General features: G+C 35.7%; 1 protein-coding gene across 5 annotated transcripts in view; it reads right to left on the bottom strand.

Moving 5' to 3' along the window:
* Positions 1 to 19,071, bottom strand: part of ccser2a (coiled-coil serine-rich protein 2a) — a 52,021-nt gene extending 32,950 nt beyond the window's left edge. For all 5 annotated transcript variants that reach the window (XR_014199477.1, XR_014199478.1, XM_082144269.1 and 2 more), the window contains exons 1-4: positions 18,464 to 19,071; positions 4,513 to 5,650; positions 3,653 to 3,929; positions 3,310 to 3,524 (exon numbers count right to left, since the gene is read on the bottom strand). Coding sequence is in view for 3 of the 5 variants with exons in the window: in XM_082144269.1 (XP_082000395.1) it covers positions 3,310 to 3,524; positions 3,653 to 3,929; positions 4,513 to 5,610 (1,590 nt within the window). In the remaining 2 variants the exon portion in view is untranslated. The remainder of the gene's footprint in view (positions 1 to 3,309; positions 3,525 to 3,652; positions 3,930 to 4,512; positions 5,651 to 18,463) is intronic.
* Between the last annotated feature and the right edge of the window lie 255 nt (positions 19,072 to 19,326).

Here is a 19,326-nt window from a genome sequence, read left to right as displayed (position 1 = left end):
AGCAGCAGATAAAAGCACGTCTCAGAATCACTTACTATGTTGAAAACAAAGGCTTATGCACCTAGATCATTTGGCAGCTAATGAATTGGCCTGTAAATGCCTCCTGCAAGACAGACTATATTTAGAACAAATAAACAACTCTTAAATGAGCCTAACAGGGTACTGCAGAAGTCAACTGAGGGATTAAACACACAAGTGCAAAATGTAAGGAAAGAGAGACAGGGAGATGTTGAAAACATTTCTTTTGTCTCTTGAATCCATACTGCCCCCTTGTGGTCTTAAGTAAAGTACATATTTTAAAGGGTTAGTTCACTTAAAAATTTAATTCCCCCCAAAACGTTTCATTTACTCTGTCATTATTACCTTCATGTCGTTCCAAAACCGGTCCCAGAAAGTCCAAAGACTTCCCATTCATCCTCTGAACACAAATTAAGATATTTATAATAAAATTTGAGAGATTTCTGTCCCCCCATTGACAGCTATGCAACTACCACTTTGATGCATCAAAAAGTTAATTAAGAGATCGTACAACTAATCCTTATGAATTGAGTGTTTTTTCTGAAATTTTCTGAAGAGACAAGCTCGCTTTATATGACGAACAGATTTAATTTAGGCTTTTATTCACATATAAATATTCATAAATGCACACATCAGTTATGGTAAACGGAAGTATGCTTGATTGACGTGCAAGAACTAATAAGGTTAATTATCATGCGTTACACTGCACGTTTGAGCCAGAGCCGTTGAAAAATAGTTGCAACATACTTCACGCGGTCCATGCAGTCACGTGGTTCATGGAGCTCTCATTAGCTCCAAACAACTCGCAAATGTGTTTAAGCACGATAGACAACAGTTTCACTATATTTGCAGCAATTTCTGGTAAATATTAACGCATAAAGAGCATTGATTACTATGCTGATAACTATTACAGTAGTCTATTACAGTAACTAGATCTAACTAAATCTTTACAAAGGAGTCAACATAAAATAAAAAATTCTAAGAGTTTAATCTATCGCAATCCATCAAATATGCTTCTGTGATAATGGATTCTGGCACGATGGGCATAAAGCAGGATCTTCACCTGTTAACAGAAACATACGAGTTATTCTGCAGTGCCCTATTCGACAGCATGTATAGGTAATATGATGACCGTGTACATTTTATCAATTAAATAAATGTAATATATTATAGATCAATAATACTTACTTAAAATGATGGTTTTTTTGGTACTAAATAATATTTGTGCAATAATTATGAAAAGTTCCATGTAAGAGACTAATAAATAAAAGGTCCAAAAACACTAAGTAGTAACACTAAAGATATAATAGTATTATATATATATATATATATATATATATATATATATATATATATATATATATATATATATATATATATATATATATATATATAGTCATTATAGTTATCAACAACAACAAAAATATTATTATTATTATTAACAACTGTTACTACTACTTATTATTAGCACTCCTTTATACACTACTTGTTCTTTATATAATTTATTTTTATATCAGTAAATGTAACAGTTCTGTGTGGCTGTAATAAAGCGCATAGCACAACTTTGAAGTAGTAGTATTTAATGATCTAAAGATAACTTGTTACATCACTCGCTAAGTGCAAGATCAGATGATATCTAAATAAAGCCAAACCTCTATTTCATTATCCGTGAGAGCACAGGAGTCTCAAACTAAAGATAGACACAACACAGGGATCTAGAGGAGATCCACTGCCGTCAGGAGGGAGAGTTAATCATTCAATTACTGTGCATGTGAGAGGCAAGCCAATGATTTATATTTAACAGGATAAAACTGGCTTTAGCAATGACACTGCCATAAAGATCCAGGAAAAGCATTTAACTTGAATACTTCAGAAGAGGTTTGATAAAATCCCTAACCCTAAGTATGAGCAATTACTATGATGCTTGTTTTAGGAACCATCCCAAATACTGGCGAAATGTTGGAATTTATTTAGTACCTAATAGACCACTAGATGTCACTCAAAGCCCAGCTCAACCTGAAGCGCAGTCAATTACGTAAACTGCTCCTCTCTACACAACTACATCAGAGGAACAACCCACGCAAGTATGAAGAACAATGACTTAGCCGTGCTCTAATGTATACATGCTGCTATTACATAATATCTGAAGTCACAGTCAAGTCAGCATGTCTGTGTGTGGGGGTGCATTTGTGTATATACTACAAGAGAACACTGGCATTTTACATTTGATTACGGTTTCAAATCCAGCCTAACTTGTTTTGTAGTCAACAAAGCCAATCTGACATTGTGAATCAGAACAAACAAACAAACAAACAAACAATCAAACAAGAAAATGAAGGACAATGTCACAGCCTGCTTCACTGGGATCAAAAGCTGGAATGTTAAGCGGCACCGTTCCGCATTCCCACTCGATCAGGGGCTTTGAAAAACAGTCGAGACAGAACAGGACCTCTGTTCAGAATGGCGGGACTCGGAATCACACTCCTGCAGAGTCACGAGTAAGAGCCACAGGGACTAATCCCTAATTAGCAAGGAAATAATTAGCAGGATAGGGACGGAGAGATCCTGTCACACGCACAAGCACACATATAGAAACCAGCAATAAGCAGTACAGGAACGATAGGTTTATCGAAACACACAACGCAGAGGAAAGATTACAAACACCCACAAAGAATTGAACAGCATTATGTGGGACTTGCAGAAGCCACAATCTGAGAAAAAGGTTTTTATACAGTCGCATTACAGTTGCGAGAATGGGTGTGGTTAAATATATGGGCTGGTAACGGAAAAGTTGAAGGTCCAAATCCCAAAAAAGGGCGATCTATGTAAAAAATAAACTAACAAATAAAATGCCCAACCACACGGTACTACATATATTATTTTTATATAATAATAATATTATTATTATTAATATAAGAAACAACAAAAATGATCAGCAACAATTAATTAATTGTATTATTTGTATTATTATTTTATTATAAGCAACCACAAAAAATAAATGTATTATCAGAAACATCAAAAAGGTTTATTACTAATTATTATTATCAGCAGCATTATTATTGATGTTATCAGCAACAACAACAAAAAAATATTTTATTATTAACAACTGTTACTACTTGTTAGTAGTACTTATTCTTTATTCACTAATTAGTCTTTATATACTAATACTTTATTTTTATATTAGTAATACACATGTTGTTGTATATTTTTTTTTAAAGAATTTTTTATTTTTTTTTAAATGCACTCTAAGGGGACCACAAACTAATTTTGGGAGGATAACTTTGTACTCACTATGCTGTTGAGGTCTGACTCATAACTGCTGCAACGGTGTACATGTGTGTTGTGTCCCAGTGGCTCCATGCCCTCCTCATCCCACATGTATGTTCCTCCAGAGCTGTTAGAGGGGGAGAGCTCCAGAGAGGAGGCCGCATGACGATCCACATCAGGGGACATGAGCGGCGGCGGCCGCCCACGGAGCACACCACCCCTTAAATCTGCCTTTCCACCTGAGAGCAGACATGATATAACAGAATAAACAGTGCATGCTTGCCACAAATAGGAAAATATTATCAGCTCTGTACTGTTTGTCACATAAATGCAAGAAAGGCAGGCACAACACTTAGCTATACTGTACCTTCCAGCCCAATCCATTCCATGGTCTCATTCAAGAAGCTCTGCAGGCGTGTCTGGGTGGGTGTGGCTAAAGGAATTTTGTTATGCAGAATGCCATTCTGCGATTGGTCCCCTATGTTGTCAAAGTCATCTAGGAACTCCTCACTGGTGTCATTCCTCTCAAGAGAAGATGCAGAGGAGAGAGACATGTCCTCTGTTCCATCTCCAGAGTAGCGGAGGTTCCCATCCAACCCCAGCTCTGTCACATGCTCCTCTGGGGACACCGTAGAAGCTGATGCCTTTTCACAGCCATAAAATGGGAAAATTCAGTCTTGTTTCAATGTTTGATTTCTCTGTGGTAGCTCCAGTAGAGCTACAAATAGCTATGCAAATATTATACAAATTTGGAAAAGAAACATTAACTGAATACAAAACTATAAATTTCATATTTGGCATACCGTAATCATTTGAGACACAATAACAACTAATAAATCATTAGATAATAAAAACCATACATATAATAAAGATTATAATATTTGTTTTTATTTGTTAATATTGTTGTACTACATTGCTAATTATATATTTTATTATATTGCTATTATTTTTATGCACAGTTGGTCCTAAAATTAAATAACCGATAACACATTAAAAAAATGGTGAATCTCTGTAAAAAAATATGGGTTAAAGTAAGACTTAATTCAAAGATTGAAAAGATTAGAAAATATTGATTTGTTCACAATTTCAATCGAAATTGTAAACTCTGATGTTCCACAGTAGAAAATGTCATAAAGGAACTATTTCTTGAACCATCCAAAAAAAAAAAAAAAATCAAGATACAAGAAATTATGCATGTTAATATAAATGATAGAGTCAGACACTCACACTCTTTTTGGCACAGTGTTGCAGCTCTGGAGTGAGAGGCGGGGTTATAACATCACTCTCCACAGGGTACCTCCCAACCACTAGAGGGCACTGCGGTTTGGCAGCAATTGGTCGATTTAGCCTGTAGGCCTGTAACGAGTGCTTTGTCAGCGCAGAGTTAGGCAGAAGTGGCCTTTTTATAGAATTAGGAGGTGTCAAGCTCTCTAAAGAAGGAGTCCCAGTAGATAGTCTATCTGTTAACCCCTTTCCAAACCCCAAGCCCCCTAAACCGAGCACTAGCCGGCCCTTGCTGAGGCTCAGGGAAGATTTGAGTCCAAGTGTTCGCGGAGGACGCAGCTGGGTATTAGCTAGCGGCTTGGCTAGCTCCACAGCCTTGTTGAAAGAAAAGGATCGAGTCATGGGTGCGGACGTTGGTGAGGGCAGTTGCTTGAAGTGGGTGAAGCTCTGAGAACGCACCATGTGGTCAGGCACGGCAGACTGTCGTGAGAGGCTGTCGTTGGACTGGGACAAGCTGTCTCTAGAGGTGCTTCGAGTCGAGCTAGAGTTCGCCCTTGGTCGCTGGAGCCCCGAAGAGGCTGCTTGGCCTGGTGAAGACCCCAGAGATGAAGTCCCATTTTGAGTTGGCTTGGAGCTTGAGTTTTTTTGGGATATGTCCTGACTTTTGGAGGTGATCTGAGTGTTTTTGGGCGTTGGTTTAGGACTTGGGATGGATTTAGGGGATTTGGCTACAGGTTTTGGGCTTCCGGTGGACAATGAGGAGGCAGACCTGCGCACTTTGGTTGCAGGAGTAGAAGGGCTTTTTAACTCCCTACTTCCTGGAGAATGCTGGGAGCCAACTTCTTTTTTCTCTTCTGGTATACTGCCTGCGACTGGGATTGAAGGGTCCACTGACCCATCACTGTCCTTCCTCCATTTCATGGAAAAGGAGGAGGCTCTGACCACTCCATTTGGCCTAGCAGGGGGATTTTTGCTCTCTTGGGTGAGCGCAGTCTGGGTTATACCATTGGGAAGGGGTGAGGGGGTACCATTGACAGGACGCGCACCAAATTTTGGCAGTCTGGAAACCATTGAGGACTTACTGCGGACCTTCTGTTCCATCAGCAAACAACAGAGTCATGGATAAACATGAAAGGAACACCTAAAGAGAAAAGAGAGGGACAAAGAAAATAAAAAAATCAATTAACACTATAAATTAAATCCTTTCGTCCTGTGGTGTGAGTGACATGCTGTACAATACTTAAATCTTAAAACTATTTCAAGCAGCATTTGACATTTATTTTAATACGTATTATGCATCAAGATTTTATGTCCTAATATTAATTAAACTGTTTTATTTACTTTTTAACATTTGTGACACCACAGAATCATTTAAAATGAACTGGTCAAAGGGGAAAATGTATGAAGGTAATATGATGCCATAAAGAATCGCATGCGCAGGGTAAGATTTGTGAAAGTGTACATAAGATTGCAAGCGTAAATTAAATTTGCGTGTGCAAGAGAAGATTTGTAAAGGTGTAAATCGCCTTTCAAGTGTAAGAAAAAAATATTTGCAGCATTTTACTGTTATTCGTAAGTGTAATGCATGTATTGTGAAACTTCAGCTTCATGCTTACGCAAAATAAATAGGACCTGTATTCTTCTGACTTCCATTTTACACTGACTCTCGTTTTACTCTTATCTGATTGGTTCAATAAACACGCCAGTCTCCAGAACACAGATTTTTCTTAATTCGGCTCACCATCGTTCTCATTGCCGAAATTTTACCTTTCATGCACACATACATGTTAAAATAAATAAATAAATCATGATTGCTTAATAAGCTGTGCACCTTTAGGCTGACTATATGAGTTAATACTGAATTTCGAGCTGGTGTGTTAAGAAAATTTCTGTATATTCAGTGCATGTATCCTGCTCATCATCCTCCTCAGAAGGAACAGATTAGTTTGTAATCTTGATGCTGCTGAATGTAGGCCTAGTATCTGCACTACTGCATCCATAATTTCACCTGTCAATTAATCATAAGCGATTCCAGAATTATTATTATTATTTTACTAAAATTTGTTATAATTATATATTTTTCCCTTCAACATTTCCCTACAATTTTAAAGGCATCTCTAAATGATGCACCATTTATCACCTGTAAATCCATTGTGTAACCACTAGATTGCTTTATAGCCCTATATACTATGCTGTGTATTCCCTGGTTGCTGGGTTTTTATTCGGACATAATTAGTTACTTTGCATTTGATTTTGCATGTGAATATGTATACTGTATATATTCAGACATTATTAAAGACTACTTTTTTGTTAAAGTTGAGTTTATGTTCATTTGAAGAATCAGTTTTTCATTAGCTACAGTCAAATCTGGACACAGAGAAAGCATTTTGTTATTCATACTAGCAACAAATAATAGCTTGATCAGTCACACGAAAGTAATCAGAATCAATATTGACAGTGCGACTAAGACAATGTTTCAAAATATATAATTGAGTGTTAAATACCATGAACAGAGACATGATGTGAAAAACACTGCATCAGAATGGTATTATTACATAGGTATTAAAAATGGGTATTAAATGTTTTTTAGTTTTTTTTGTGTGTGTGTGTGTAAAGTTTAACATCAGCTCAGTGGTGTAACAGATATAATATAAAATTTCAATCCAATAACGTTAACACCAACTCAGCCTAATGGTGCACAGCTTATTAGGCAATCATTATTTATTTATCTATTTAACATGTATGTGTGCATTAAAAGTACAATTTCGGCAACAAGAATGATGCTGAGCCAAATGAAGAAAAAGATGTGTTCTGGAGACAGGCGTTTTTATTGAACCAACCAGATAAGAGTAAAACGAGAGTCAGCGAGAAGCTAATTTGATTGGCTACATGAAGAAGGTGGACCCGCCCTCCTCTTCGCCCTTGCAAAACTCAATGTGTGAGAGAATCGTGCCAAAACTGCCAGTAAAAGAAAGATGCAACTGTACAAATCGGGTTATTTCGGGAACGTTTTTGCCGCATTTACCCAACAAGTCATTCAGACATTTACAACAGGTTCTTTTTTTACACAAAGGTTGATTTTACGCTATCAATCTGTTTTGCAGTTCCTGACTTTGTTGTTTTCGGTTGCAAATTGCTTTTGGCCGTGTTTGTTCGAGAGAAAAAAAAAGTGCCAAAAGTGTAAGCGCGGAAAAATGGAAGTCAGAAGAATACAGGTCCTATTTATTTTTTATAAGCATGAAGCTGCAGTTTCACAATACATTCATTACACTTACGAATAACAGTTAAATGCAGCAACTTTTTTTTTTCTTACACTTGGAAGGCGATTTACACCTTTACAAATCTTCTCTTGCACACGCAAATTTAATTTACGCTTGCAATCTTGTGTAGCCTACACTTTCACAAATCTTACCCTGCGCATGCGATTCTTTATGGCATCATATTACCTTCATAAAAAATTAACAAATCTATAAGAATTAGACCTAAGATTTAGAAACATACAGAAACACATTATGCATCAACTTCCCTTATAACAATCACAGTGTTTCTGCTTGAGAGACAAACCATTTTTTTTAATATAAAAATCACAAACATGAATGATAATGAGTACATGTGACAATACCTAGAACTGGATTGAAAGCATTTTATTTGTAGAGAACAGAACAGACAAAAATAATGCAGTATATCAACAGAAGAAATCAGTTGCTCATATCTCGTAAATTATCATATTTATGTAGACTTCCAGCTTTGTCCATGATATTTTTTCTAGTCGAGCATCATAGTAGCTTAGTAATTCACTCAAAGAAAAGTCTGTCAAAATAGAGCCCAATGTTTAAATAAAGGAATTTTCCTTTCCTTTCCTGTATTTTGAATTACATATTGCATTTGGGCTTCTGTTTTAGGGTTAAAGGATTTCAAATGTACATAAAAAAAAACACTTCCTGTTTTACAACACTTAGGGCATTAAAATAGGTGTCAGGGTTTTTTTTTTTTTACTTTTGAATGGAATAACCCTCGTCTACAGTTTTTTGTGGTGATCTGGTTGGAAAGTTTCACGGCACGTGACAGCAAACTAAATCAGGATGAGGATACAGGATCTGTTTAAAGGGATGAGCAGAACTAAAACTCACATACAGGATGTATTAAAGCATGTTTAGAGATTGAAGTTCATAATTAACAAATTAATTAAAAGTCTGCTCTACAGACTGACAAGCAGGGAACAAAATGAACTCTTATTAAGTGTCATTGTTACTCGCAGTTGGCTGCTGACTTTAAGAACTGCAACAATAATGTATGGTTTAAATCAATTCAAATCAAAGACATAACCTAAAAAATTATCTATTCAAGAAAATGTATCACTTGTGCATCATCTAAATGCTTTAATTAAAGAAATAAAATAAAAATGATATATGGGCTAGTGAAATACAGTTTAATGACCAGTTTAAAAGAAAGTAAAAGTAAAACTTTTTTTTTTAATATGGAACTGAAAGTGTACTTTTCAAGGTTGCAAGACCAGGAGAGGCAGCTGAGAGAGTATCAGAGGAAAAAAGGCGGAGAGTTTTCATTTCGCTCTCTTCCATATTGATTTATTTTTCAGTGAATTATGTCAAAGGCTCAAAGGAAACCAAAACAAGTAAATTCAAGAGTGTGTGAGAGAGAGGTTCCGGGCTAAAAGCCAAATCTATAGCCAAATGAATAGTGCCTCTAGTCTATTTTGTCTAACTTCATTTTGTTCTAATTCAGTTTTATTCACAAAAATCAGCCTTGTTCATTCTTTCACAAAAGTACAAAGATAAAAGATAAGGTATTAAGTATATAGATAAACAGTAATCCATACACAATGACATATTTTGGTCCATTAGAGCACCAGTTTTGAGTATCTGTGGATCACGTTTTTGGTTTACGAGTTTATGACAGTGGAAGTGTGTGTTAAAGCAAGGGATGAAAAGGGGGTGAATAGAGCGACCTTTATTCACACACTGACCCACATTCTGTGACGAGAGATTATACTAGCAGTCACACGACACAAATGAATGGACAGAGAGAGAGAGATTGCCATGCTTTATAATCCTCTTCATTCTGCCAAATCAGGTCAGCCAAAATACACCCTGCCAAAGCCTCTTTACCCAACAACACCACCACTGACGACCATTATATTTCATGTTTTCAACAGTCAAAACACAAGCAGATTCTATCACCAGATCTTTCCTGTTCAGAAGTGAAATGCCATTCATCATGAAAAAAGGATGGTTTCCACTAAAATATTAAGCAGAACTGTTTTCAACATTGATAAGAAGAAGTGTTTCTTGAGCAGCAGATCAGAATATGGATGATTTCTGAAAGATCATGTGACACTGAAGACTGAAATAATAATGCTGAAAATATTGCTGTCATCATAACAGGAATATTTTACATTTTAAAATATATTAAAATATTGTAATAAAATTATATATAAATTGAAATAATTTCATTACAGTAATTTATTATATTTAATTTGTTTAACTTTCAACAATTTTAAAACATCAAAAAACTCATATTGACCCAGTTTTTGAATGGCAGCTTGTCTGAATATTGTAGAATGTAAAAATATTGATATTTTATACTTAAAATCAATGACTTAACTTCAATGTGTATAGTGTTATGTTGTTATGTTTTTTCTTAATAATATCATTTGCAATGCTTCATGTTAGTACAGTCTAGTACTTTGTATCTGTTTTTTTTTTGTTTGTTTTTTTTGTTTTAAATGAATATTGCAATGTTGTGAATCATTTCAGAGATTGTTTTGTTTTTAGGCTTTGAACTCTTTACTGAAGGATCTATCTTTTTTTTTTTTTTTTTTACTGAATAAACTACTGCATAAATCACAAACATACAGCACCCATTTAGAGGGCAACAGAGGGTAATAACTGAAGCCTGGGGTCAGATGATGTCATAGATGGGGTTACTATGGCAACACTTCAGACCATCTGTCAACTGGCTCCTTCCCACACAAAAATCACTCAACTAGAGCAAATAAGACACTAAAACAATCCTTGAAAATGACAGTGAGAATACCTGCATCTCAAGACACACGCAAACCCACCCACGCATATATACACACACACACCAGCAAACATCTTTCTGACTCCAAAAGACATCTAGATGAGAATTATTATGGGTAACTAGAGCCAAGGAAACAAGGCGAGTCACTTCAGATTAATCGAAGTAGAATTTGATGAGATGTCTAAATGTGATTTTAAATGGACCTCAGGCCACAGAAGAATCCCTCAACCAGTGTCTTCAGATAAACTATTGCCTTTAATCACATTTCCAGCAAAAACAAGAGGGTATTGTTTGTCTCTCTAAGAGTCCAACCTTACACACTAAAAAATATCTTTCAAAGTCGTAAATAAAGATTACTGGAGAAAGATTAAACAAAAATATATACTAATTCCATCCTTATACTTAAAAAAAAAACCATGTTTAATTCAATGTGTAATTTGCAGTTTCTTTTTAATTAATTGTGAAACTTATTTACAATTTCGGAGTTAATTATTTCTACACTTGGGCAAAAGTTAAATGTTGAGAGCAGGGGGAAGAACAGAATGATACATTTTACCAAGCTGACCACTTTTCTGATATATCCCAGTCAGCTAGAGAGCTAACATAATGTGTGCACAACATGTGACGGACTGACATTAAAATCAATTAGACATGGTTATCTTTCTGTCTGACTGCAGCTCTGTACTGAATCCGCTTGCCCTTACTGACGGGTCGGTTATGCAAAAAGTCCTCCAAAGCACATTGTATGAGATAAGCTGGTGTTTGAGTCTGACACTAGTTTGTTTCTATCTTCAGCTGAGCTGGCCTCAGGTGTACACAGGTAGGGATTTGTCATAGAGAGCAGCTTATTGAAATAAGGCAGATCTGCTTGAGGGCTGGATTAAATGCATTACAGTCCACCTTAACAGTCTTTGCGGTGTTTCCAAGTGTGCTCTCCATTTGACATTATTTCTCAACAGCATTTCTTTCTATTGGGTGACTGTAACATCAGTACAGACTAAGGCCAATTTTCTCCTACGCACCAAGCATTTATTCCAGACCAAGACATATTCAGGTCAGACACCTAGAAAAACGCACACAGAAATATGTCTGGAGGAGAGCAGTGGGCACTCAGAGTCTGTTAATATTTGATTGATACAAAATGAAGGTGCAAATCCAAATCCAGAATTGCATTTAGGATCTTCATGCATATAACCACGTCTTGCATTTTGAAAAGGGATTTCTCAAATTTTGGCAGGCATGAGTTTATTGTTCAAGCCACAGTGATCTACAAAAAAAGATTGTTTTATTTCAAAGTTGGCACTAGTAAAACGGAAGCTTGTTTCTCATTTATATGGCACTAAGGAACTAAACTAATTAAGAAAACCACCATCCGCCACACACTCACAAAACAAATGTAAATACGAAATATATTTCTACCACATCAAACAGGGTCTGCCAACATTAGAAAAAATGAAAACAAAATTGGACTGTTTTGTGACTTCAAGTCCATGTCTGTAGCTTTGAGGGTAAAGTTAATGTACTCCTAAAAGTTGGCAAAATAAATGTTATAATATATTCTTTAATTTATATATTTTATTTAAGCTTTATTTTAATTAACAAAAAAAAAACAGTTATTTAATAGTTTTAACACTGATTTCCATTTAAAACAGAATATATATATATATATATATATATATATATATATATATATATATATAAATATATATAAAAATGAGTTCATTAATTGATTCTATTCATTGCAGGCAATAGATTCAGGAATTTATCCAGACCAAATTAGAGTTTGCTAAAGCAACTTATAGATGCATATGGATTTTGCTTGACATTATTCCTAAGTAACATTAACAGAAAAAGAAAGTTGTTTCAAAAGAGCAGCTACTATTTGATTAAAGATTAGGAAGACCAACGATTTTTTTCTTTGTGACTGATAAATCAATCACAATAAGACCAGGATAGTTTAATTAAGTGCAAAAGGGGTTAATCTTTGAAAAGTCTGCTGACTGCCCTGAATAACATGTAAAATGGTCTCCATACACTAAATATTTGTTTATTAGCACTCCAAAGATTTGGTTTTGGGCCTCGCATCTGCTAGTTTAATGTGAGCTAGCAACTCTTTAGCCAGACTCTCTTGTTAAAGAACGTAGTGATGCTAGTTACAGTAGCCTTCAGCAATGTTCTTCATTTAAAATCAATGTTGTTTTGCACAGGCAGCTAATGAGAAATCCAACAGACTACAGCTGCATGAAGCCTGGGGTTAGCAGCGCTAAGACTCCACATATAGAAAATTGATTGACAGTGATCAGAAGCCTGATTGTACATAAAAGTACACAGAGCTCATTCTCACCAATATACTGGCCAGGGCAAATTCTTATTAAACTTGAGAAACCGCTTTAATGAAGATGGATTTTGAAGGTATATTGGAAAATATGCAAGTCTGAGTTTTCCAAAACATATGGCTCCTCAAATCATTAAACCTCAAATAACCTTCATACAACAAGATTTCCACCCTAAATCTGACGTCATAGTATTAGTTCAGAAATAAGCAGACAAAACTATACTCTAGTCTCAACCTTCTTATTAAACACAACAAAGAAGAGGATCAGACTGCTGATCCTTAAAAGCAATCACAGTAACGTGAGCCATTACAATGAGCACATTGTAATTAACAGTGATTACTAGAGGAAAAAAACCTTTCAGCAGCAAAACCTTATCCTGCTTAAAGTAATTTGATCAGCAAGAACCTACAACATTTATACTGCACTTTAATGCACACAGAAAATACTAGGAGGAGCATAAGAGAGACAACAGACTAAATACAAGGCTTTGTGAAAACTGATATAAAACCTCTCAAGGAACAATTCTGAATTGAACCTCCTTTTCTTGTTTCTCAATCTCATCTTTCAGCCTAATAAACCTAATCTACTTACAATAATGCCAAATGTCCTTTCCGTTATTGCAAGCAACAAAATAAAGAGTTTTCAGTCAGATAACTTGGCAGGTCTCTTTTTCTTTCCAAGCCATTCATAATTCAGAGGATGTTCTGTGTTTTATTCCCCATGACCTGGTCCATAAGGACAAGGAGCTGCTTAAAAAGACACACATAAAGACAGAGAGAGATGCATTATTCACGGCGGCCATGTTCAATGACTCAGCTCTGCACAAAAACAACAATACTATAAATCATACAAAATATGTTTTAGTTTTAGTGACAACTTATGGCTGTGCGATCAAACTTAATGTGACAGAGGACAATATTCAACAAAGAATAATTTAAGATTATGATAAACTAAATCATGTCGGATGGGGTCTAGGTTCAGTAAGTAAACAATATTGTTTCAAACCATAGTAATTTCTCGTCTGTGAAGTTCTTTCAGTTTGCTTTGTGTGGAAACACCAGACGGGCCAAACCTAATATGCAAACAAGTCCATTTGAATTTCAGTCAGGGTGAACATGACATCACCATTGACTAAACAAAAGAACAGATGCTGCGCTGCCGCTGATGTAGTTATTGTATAAAAGAGAGCCCAAATAAACATTACCACTCATCCACAGCTTAAAAAAACAGATTTTTAAAAATCCAAACACACATCCACAGAGTCACGTAAAGCTGCTGTGATTAGCCGTTCTACTGCTAACACTCACTTTGACACTAAGCATTTTTCTCAAAATCTGTAGAGAGCTTTCTGTCACTTTCTCTGTCTCAACACATACACAGTTCTATACACATACATTGTGATAGTAACGGGGGGGGGGGGGGGATTAAAGCTGTTCAGAGCTACTGTGACTTCCTGTCTATGTTGCCTTTGGCTCCATCATAGATTAAATTTTAATATGAGTCTCCAACCATGATGTCATACAAGCAAATATAGCGAATACTGAGGACATCCAAACAAGCTGAATAATCACAGGCTCATTTATTTTTGAACAGGAACTCTATAATGAGTCATGCAACTTGATGTCAACAGACACTGAAGTTCTCCGTTATCAGATTATTATATTGTGAGTGATTATTATACTCACAAACAGGGATCTGACCTTTCCAGGATCCAGGACACAGGACCATGAAATGATGATGTTTGTTCACAGATATAGGGACAGATTTACTAACAGCTTGCGCAAGTGCAAACTCTCTTTTGGTATTAAAAAACAACCGTCAGGATTTACTAAAGACATGCAGTGAAAAATTAGCACTGAAAAAGTGTGGAGAGGGTTCTGCGGCTGACCTTATTGCAAATGCATTTGTAGGAGTTTCCCTTTCAGACCCAAAATTTATGGGAAGAGAGAATTGATATAAATCATTGAAGGTGATTCTGAAGTCTGCGCTAGTCAATTTATTGGTATTTGCGCCATTATTTATCGCCCAAAAAAAGCACGTCTTAAACTAGATGAAACTAGATGCTAATTTGCGCTGCTCTTGGTAGATTGCATTGGTCATTATAGAAATGATCCGGCTGCGTCTGTGCTCTTTAATTTGTGTGTTGTCAATAGATCACAAAAAGAACGCTTTTTTGTAATTGCGCTCTCATGCTAATTCGCCCTGTTTAGTAAATCTGGCCCATTATTCATACAGAGAGGTGCGTGCTAGGTGCACTGCAGAGAGACATGTGTTTACATAGATGAACACCGCCACAAAAAGGTATATGCAAATGAAACACACAAAAATATGTACAGTATGGGGTCAGTAAGACACAAAATAAACTTGAGGATGGGCTGACCCTTCACAGACACCCAAAACTATCAAAAAGTGAAAAATATGAATGAGCTTCATAAGAAGGCCAGACACATACAGACTACACTGATATTGATAAGAGGGTCTACGATGTAATGCGAGCAAAATAGACTATGGGAGGCAAAACTGCTGTCATAACAGCCACTAATGAACAACTGTACTAAACATACACAATCGGTCAAAGGCTTTAGGGTCGGAACTACATTTTTTTAAATGTTTTTTGAAAGAATATTTTTTTTTAAATCTGAAAAAAAAACAGTAATATTGTGAAACATTAACAATTTAACGCCTGTTTCTCTTGAATATATTTTAAAAATGTCCTTTATTCCTGTGATGGCAAAGCTGAATTTTTGAGAGCAATTTCTCTTCTTGATCCTTCAGAAATGCTTCTAATATGCTGATTTGGTGTTTAAGAAACATTTCTTATTTTTATCAATGTAATATATTTTAGTGGAAACTTCTTAGGGTTCTTTTATGGATAACAAGTTAAAAAGAATAGCATTTATTTGAAAAAGATACTTTTGTAATATTAGAAATGTCTTTTTATCAATTTAATGCATTCTTGCTGAATAAAAGTATTACTTGTCTCAGGGTTAAAATAAATTACATTCTCCAAATATATTTTAAATTATATTTTTATATACACAGGTATACAGTATGCACAGGTATACACATACATGCATACACCGTTGAGTCAAAGATTGTCTTAATTTATTGCACTGGTCAATATTTGGCACTTAATTGTTATAATGTAATATAACAATATAATTTATAATATGATATAATTAAATTGTTAAATAATTTCCCTATTTTAAATATAGACTTCCTTTGCTCTCATCTGACACTCATTAAAGTTAATCTTTAAAATCACTAATTATTGAATAACAGCATTAAATATATTATCTTTAGCAATCTCAAAATGAATATCCATTTTTCATACTGTACATTATAATGCTGTGATGCCCAAATTCACTTTTAATCGATGTCTTATTTCAAATAACTGGTTCTAGTTTTAGCCTTTTATTTTTTGTTTATTTTGACAAAATAAAATAGAATTTTAATATAAGCCATCTATGAGTTATAAGCCATAACATGAAAATAATTATCGGCTTATCGGGTCTGAATATTACTATCCAATATCAATGATGTAAGTGTACAGTAATACAAGTAGAACTCAACACAACTAAAGTTACCATGCAGAACAGCTGTCTGGCACCGAGGACAGACATTTAGCTGCCTGGATTTAAATTACACTACATTACACTGACTGTAATGCAATATGGGAATCTAGCTCATGGAACGGAGCTCAGGCCTCAGGATGATCACCTAACAGCCATTGCTGTTAATACACACCCCTCAGAGATATCTGATGCTAGGACAGTCACTTGGACAAAGCAGCTATGAGAAGAATGTTATCAGGTACTAGTTGGTGTTCAGCTGGTGAACAAACACACACACACACACACACGACTGACAGCTGCTGGAACATTCAACACACATGCAAACTAGAGCAATAAACAAAAGATCCTTGCACCTGTCAAGGACACACACATAGCCTGTCAACACAAGTGCCAAGTGAAGAGTTTTAATATTGAGAGAGGGGCGTTGATGCTTTGGCTTAACACCATCTCGTCTGCATCTCTGAGAGTTCATGGCCATTACCATCAGCACAGACTGACAGCTATGCAATCTTTATACACAATAAGAATGACAAGTGTAGGAGTGTCCCCACCTGGTGCCAAATGACAAGATGACAGATAAATGTTTTGTACTAACATGATTCAGTTGATTCAGATGTGGAAATTAAGCCATATTCACTGTATTGTTTCTTGATATACAGTAGTATGCTAGCATGCATTGAAATATACAGTAAAGCATTTTTAATAAAGGCTTATCCCAAGTCGACATCTAATAGGCATGTATTAAGAAGGGTGATGTTACTTCTGAAAGCATTACTATAATCTCTGGTTATTTCCAGGGCTGGTTACTGAAAGACAAGATCATAGCTGAAGTCATTATGTCAGAGATCAAAGTCTTTCTAGGCCTCCACACAGTACATTTTCCCATGATGCACTGTGTATTTCATCACATGGAACTTAAAATCCGTAGGTGACAGGGTCACGTGTTCATTGACATCCATAAATGACACACTTCTAGAAAATGAAACCAAAACACCCACGATTGTCTTTCAATGAGTGAAAATACCCTTAAGCCCAGTCCTATTAAATGCACTGTTCAGTTAACATGAATGCAACATGTGTTTGTGATGTACTACATAACTCGATACATTTTTGAATTACATAAGTTGCTCTGAATACACATATTTGATATGGTTCAGTGAATATATGTGAAAATCTAGATACACTACCCTAAAGGCTGTGTTGTGTAAAGCATGTTATCTTTATTCTGTCTTCTGCTTGGACTCTGCTGGAATGAGCAGTTACAGTCTGGGGGGCAAAGGTCATCTGTTCTCAAAATAGCAGTCCAGTTCAACATTAGCAAGAACAACGTCTGAACTGAGCTGAGTGAGCGTGGAAAACCATGCAAGCTGAGCTATAGGCTTTTCCATCATTCACATCAACTTAAGGGAGCATTAAGAACAGGTTCTTATTCAGAACCAGTTTTATTCTTAAACAATATCGGACTTGTATGACTTACAGTTCCATAAACATGCTTTCTTTCGCAGGTGTGGACAGAACACCATAACCAGATTGACAATACTTTTTTGCCAATATTCACAATTTTTAACTTAATTGGCTTTTGTTCTTTAAGGTTTGTTTCTGTTGTTGTAATAATTACTTTTTGTAAATACACATTAAGTATGGCCCGATTCCAAACCAAATGCCTTAAGATGCAAAAATGACTCATACGGGTTTTTTGTGACTTTTTAGTCACAATTGCAGTCACTGACTCACTGACATTTTGAATGAATGAATGAATTATAATGAATGTTACTTTTATTTATATATATATATATATATATATATATATATATATATATATACATATATATATATATATATAGTTAATATGTTATAGAGATAAGTTATATTTACTCAGAGCAGTAAATGCAATATTTTTTCAAATATTTCTGACTCAAAATGAATCGTAAACGAATAGGAATGAGAATCAATTCCCATCATGTGCAGTGCACACATAAATAGAGTTGAGATGTGACTCACCTGTTCGATGAAAATCATCCGCGTCTATCCATGATGTCAATGCTCAAGAGTTCACGGTTAACTTCACAGCTCATGCATTGGGTACTCAGCTGACATTGCATCATATTACACAATAAAACAGCAAAGTTATACTCCTGCAAAGCAAATATGTTACTAAAATAATCCAAAGAAATGAGAAAAAGCTTCCCCTTAACCAGAGCGCTTATTCCAGACTATCGATTAAAAACGTTTAGGCTAGTACAAACACAAATTAACGCCTAATAATCAGTCCGAAAACAATTACTCGTATTCCTATTTTAGGATCGATCCAGGATTATAAATAACGAAATATCAGTGATGCTGTAGGCTACTGAAGTGAGACTCCCTCGTGATGTTTGCGATGTTTCGTCACTCATTCCAGCATCCTCTTCATCTGCACCTTGCGATTCACTTGAGCTTCCAAATAAACGCGTCGCGAACGATATCAAAGAACAGTTTGTTTATAACGCTAAAAGCAAGCAAGATTCCTCTGCCTTGAGCTGATGTATTGAAAAAGCTTGCGCTCAGCAACAAACAACCCGTCAACCCAACCGAGAGCACCCATTAACCATACCCTGATGCGCGTCGGAAGTGTGACTCTGTCTGACTGACGTAGGACGTGATTCACAGTGCACGAGCTTAGAGCTGCACGAGCTGCGCGCTGGCTCTGTGGCCGGGAGCGCGCGCGAGTGTTGAATGGCGATGATGACGTGGTATATATGGGAACCTTTTTGTATACTAAATACATGGAATTTTTATACACATTCTGCAGTTTATATTTATTTAAATGATCTTGTACGCATTACAAATGTGTGTGATATAGCCTATTTGTTGGCTAGCCTATA

Source organism: Leuciscus leuciscus, assembly GCF_965113295.1.
Source record: "Leuciscus leuciscus genome assembly, chromosome: 17".
In the NCBI taxonomy this organism is placed as follows: Eukaryota; Metazoa; Chordata; class Actinopteri; order Cypriniformes; family Leuciscidae; genus Leuciscus; species Leuciscus leuciscus.
The sequence above is the reverse complement of the archived record's forward strand: the minus strand, read 5'-3'. Positions and strand labels throughout refer to the sequence as shown.